We start from the raw sequence: 4,120 nt of genomic DNA on the forward strand, positions 1-4,120 counted from the left end.
TTTCCCTGTATTTTTTGTAAATTCCCCGTGAGTTTGGTGACACACACCTTTTGTAATTTGTTTTATGTCTCCTGCATGTTTCGATTAACGGGTATATATGTTTTAAATTTATCACTAAAGCCTTAAAGAACAATGTTATTAAGATCTACCATTAAAGTTGTTCTCTCTTTTTTTTTTTCCTTTAGTACTTTATTATTTCTAAAATCTAATCAATACATATTCCTTATTATTGTGTTGTTGCTGGCTTATCCAAACTCAATAAAGAGAGAAGAACACTAAAATCTCAGTCTATAATGTATTGCCATTAATGGCATTCCACTCTCTCAACAACAGAAGAAAGAGCTAGAAATACCACCCACAAGGACACCAATCACACCACACAATAAAGAGAATCCCACCTATCCTACTATGGATGCTTTGCCAAAAAAAAAAAGTTTTAATAATCTTCTACCCTATAGATTCTCGTTTGCCACTTTTATGATCATTACTATTTTTATTACACACCCACTTTATTCTCTTCTTCATTTAAGCCTCCTCCTATATTATTTATAACCTCATCACACCTTCTTCATTCCCATATACACAACTTTTTAGCTTATGATATTTTCCGAACTTATGGCAAAAACAACATACAAAAAGCCTCTCTCCTTCATGACTACAAACGTCCTATTTTTTCTTCTTAGTCTCATAATCATCACAACTTCTTCCCAAAAAACATGCCCACCTTGTGGCTCCATACAAATTCCATACCCTCTAAGCACAAACTCCAATTGTGGTGACACAAGATATAACTCTCTTCGTTGTGACACAAACTCTCAAAAGCTTTACTTCCAAGCCCTTAATGGGACATCTTATGTAGTTTTGAGAATAATGAGTGAGCTCCAAAGACTTGTGGTAAGAACATCCCCATGGCTACCTAGTAAATGTGTTACTCAAGATATGGAGTTGAGTGAAGGCCTTTGGCTCAACCAATCTCTTCCTTTCAACGTAACATCTTCAAACACAATCTTCCTCTTCAACTGTTCACCTAGGCTTTTAGTATCTCCTCTCAACTGTACTCCTTCTAGTCTCTGCCACCGTTACTTGGAGAGCTCCGGCCATGTGGACAAAAACAGAGCTTTTCAATGTGCCGGAGAACTCGACCCTTGTTGTACCTTCATCGCCGGAGGTATGCCTTCGGCTTACAAGATTAGGCTTCATAGCTCTGGTTGTAAAGCTTTCAGAAGTGTTCTTCATTTGGATATGGAAAAACCTCCAAGTCAATGGGAAGAAGGGTTGGAAATCCAGTGGGCTCCTCCACAGGAACCTCTCTGTAGAACCCAACTCGATTGTCATGGACCTTCTAAGTGTTCTTCTTATTCTAATGGTGTCAACAGATGTTTTTGCCAAAAGGGTCATCAATGGGACCCTTCTGTTGGAGTTTGCAAAAGAGTAATTAAGGGAAGAAGCTCAAAACCCAGCCAAACTTTAAAAGTCTCAGTTGGGGTAGCTTTGTTTTTCATTGTAGCTCTAGTTATGACAGTTTTTACAGTTAGAAGGTCTTGGAGAATATCATCTTTTTCAACTACTTCTTCGAAAAGGGCAAAGCTTGTTAAGGACAGAGAAGAAAGATTGAAGAGTCATGGAGCTGGGAAATCTGCTAAGATGTTTAACTTGAAAGAAGTGAAGAGAGCAACAAATAATTTCTCTAGAGAGAGGATTTTGGGAAGTGGGGGTTTTGGAGAAGTCTATAAAGGTGAGCTTCAAGATGGAACTATTGTGGCTATTAAGTCTGCTAAAGTGGGGAACATCAAAAGCACAGAACAAGTACTAAACGAGGTTGGAATTCTCTCCCAAGTCAACCATAAAAACCTGGTCAAACTCCTAGGTTGTTGTGTTGACTCAGACCAACCATTGATGATCTATGAATACATATCCAATGGAACACTACATGCTCATCTTCATGGTAAGTTTACAACTTTTTTGGACTGGAAAACAAGGCTTAAAATAGCTTTACAAACAGCTGAGGCTTTGGCTTATTTACATTCATCTGCATATACTCCAATCTACCACAGAGATGTTAAGTCAACTAACATACTCCTAGACCAAGATTTGAATGTAAAAGTAGCTGATTTTGGACTCTCTAGATTGGCTTCACCAGGGCTAAGTCATATCTCAACATGTGCTCAAGGAACACTCGGTTACTTAGACCCTGAATACTATAGAAACTACCAGTTAACTGATAAGAGTGATGTTTATAGCTACGGTGTCGTTTTGCTTGAACTTCTCACATCACAAAACGCCATTGACTTCTCTCGTGACCAAGATGATGTGAACTTGGCCATTTATGTTAAACAAAGAGCTAATAAAAATGGTGATGGAGTCATAGAAATTATGGATCATCGACTGTTGGAGACTGAGCCTTCTTCATCAGTAACATCAGCTGATGATGTGTTGAATAGTGTAAAGCTCTTTCTGGAGCTTGCTCTTTCATGTTTAGGGGAAAAGAAGGAAGACAGGCCTGCCATGAGAGATGTTGTTCAAGTACTCCAGTGTATAATACAAGTTGTAAATCACTAAGTGTTGTTTAGTATAGCTAAGATAGTATTTTATTAACTTATTAGACTAAATAAATTCCTATATTGTGAAGTTCTTCTTTTGATAAGTAGTGTATAACCTTCAAGTATACTAAGAGTACAACATTTGTAACTGGTCCGGAAATGTTCTAATATCTTCTTTCTTGTATCAATAATAATATGATATTTCATGTGATGTGTCCAGTGATGCTTGGGAAGGCCGGTTCTAAGGTATATGGAGTCTAAGGTAAAATTAAATTTTGAGGTCCCTATATATAATTTAATTATTATTAAAATGATAGTTTTAATATTTTAGTGTAATGGTAAAATTTTAAAGAACTCTTGAGAGTTATAAGGTTCAATCTTCCATAGTTACACAATAAATATTTTTTTTATAAAAAAAATAAAGATTAAGAATTGATCCCTTACTTCTTGGCTTAAAGGAAAATATTTTACCACTAAACTAAATAATATTTGTTATATTTTTTTATTTAATATTTTATCTATATATTAATAATTTTTTTTACAATTTCGAGAGCTGAACAGTTGGAAGCCCGAGACGCACATTTAACTCGCCTACTCTCAAAGCCGGTCCTGATGCTTGGGGAGGGGTTCACATATTGCCCATAAGAAAGTACTTGGACGAGTGTGAAATGGTGAAATAAAAGAAACTTCTTTGAAAAAAGTATATTGGTTGACCGCTAAATGAGCTTTTTATATGGTTTCTTTGAATATTCATGTGTAGGAATAGGAGTGGATATGAGAGGATGGTGCTGTTAATGATGCCAACAAGGACTGATTTTGAAGTAGTAGTGACTAATGAACCAAAATGATTCTAAGGGTGGACATGAGTGGGCCTAAGAACACCTCTAAAGAAAAGAAAGAAACTAGGATCAGATGCTTCTCTAGGCTTGGACCCTTTGTGAATGGAAGGTTGAATACATAAAATATCCTAAAGGCAATGATTTCCAAACGTGGATTTATCTTGGAATCTCATTGGGATTTACCATGGATTTGCTTTTCCCAAGAAAAGTAAATAACCTTTGAGAAATGGAAGAAAGTGGGGTAACCATTTGGCTTATTAAAAAAACTAAAAGCACTGGTCAAATTTGGAAATCATTACTTGAAAAGTATTGGCATCATTATTTGCAGATTAGGAAAACACTAATCAAAAGCTAGTTTTAGATATTAAGTGTATATTTTGAGTTAAATTTACAAAATATATTAAACAATTGGTCTACTTTTATATTTGTGCTCTAATGCACAATATAATTTTTTTTTTATAAAAGTCAATACTACTATTAATACTGGTTAAAAATTAATTTTATTTATATTATTTTAATATTTTATAAATATAAGAATCTTTTTAATTAATGAATAGTATTAATAAATGGCAAAGAGGTAATAAAAAATGTGATATTTATTATGAATTAAAATTTGACTCATGCTATCTTTTGTGTTAAATTTAACACAATTTTAACTTGAGCCAAATTTAACACACATTTTACATCACCATTAGAATTAAATTTTAACAAAGTGTTTTAAAAAATAACAATACACCACAT

At 34.4% G+C, this 4,120-nt stretch overlaps 1 protein-coding gene across 1 annotated transcript; it reads left to right on the forward strand.

Moving 5' to 3' along the window:
• The first annotated feature begins 455 nt into the window (after positions 1–455).
• Positions 456–2,751, forward strand: LOC133035640 (wall-associated receptor kinase-like 20). Its single transcript, XM_061111687.1, has one exon. It carries the CDS (start codon positions 598–600, stop codon positions 2,557–2,559), a length of 1,962 nt encoding a protein of 653 aa, XP_060967670.1. The 5' UTR covers positions 456–597; the 3' UTR covers positions 2,560–2,751.
• Positions 2,752–4,120: the final 1,369 nt, after the last annotated feature.

The sequence above is a fragment of the Cannabis sativa genome, chromosome 3, assembly GCF_029168945.1.
Source record: "Cannabis sativa cultivar Pink pepper isolate KNU-18-1 chromosome 3, ASM2916894v1, whole genome shotgun sequence".
Taxonomy (NCBI): Eukaryota; Viridiplantae; Streptophyta; class Magnoliopsida; order Rosales; family Cannabaceae; genus Cannabis; species Cannabis sativa.

Bases quoted from the DNA above. Each gene is read 5' to 3' on its own strand.
- LOC133035640 (XM_061111687.1), top strand. From the start codon at position 598: ATGATATTTTCCGAACTTATGGCAAAAACAACATACAAAAAGCCTCTC.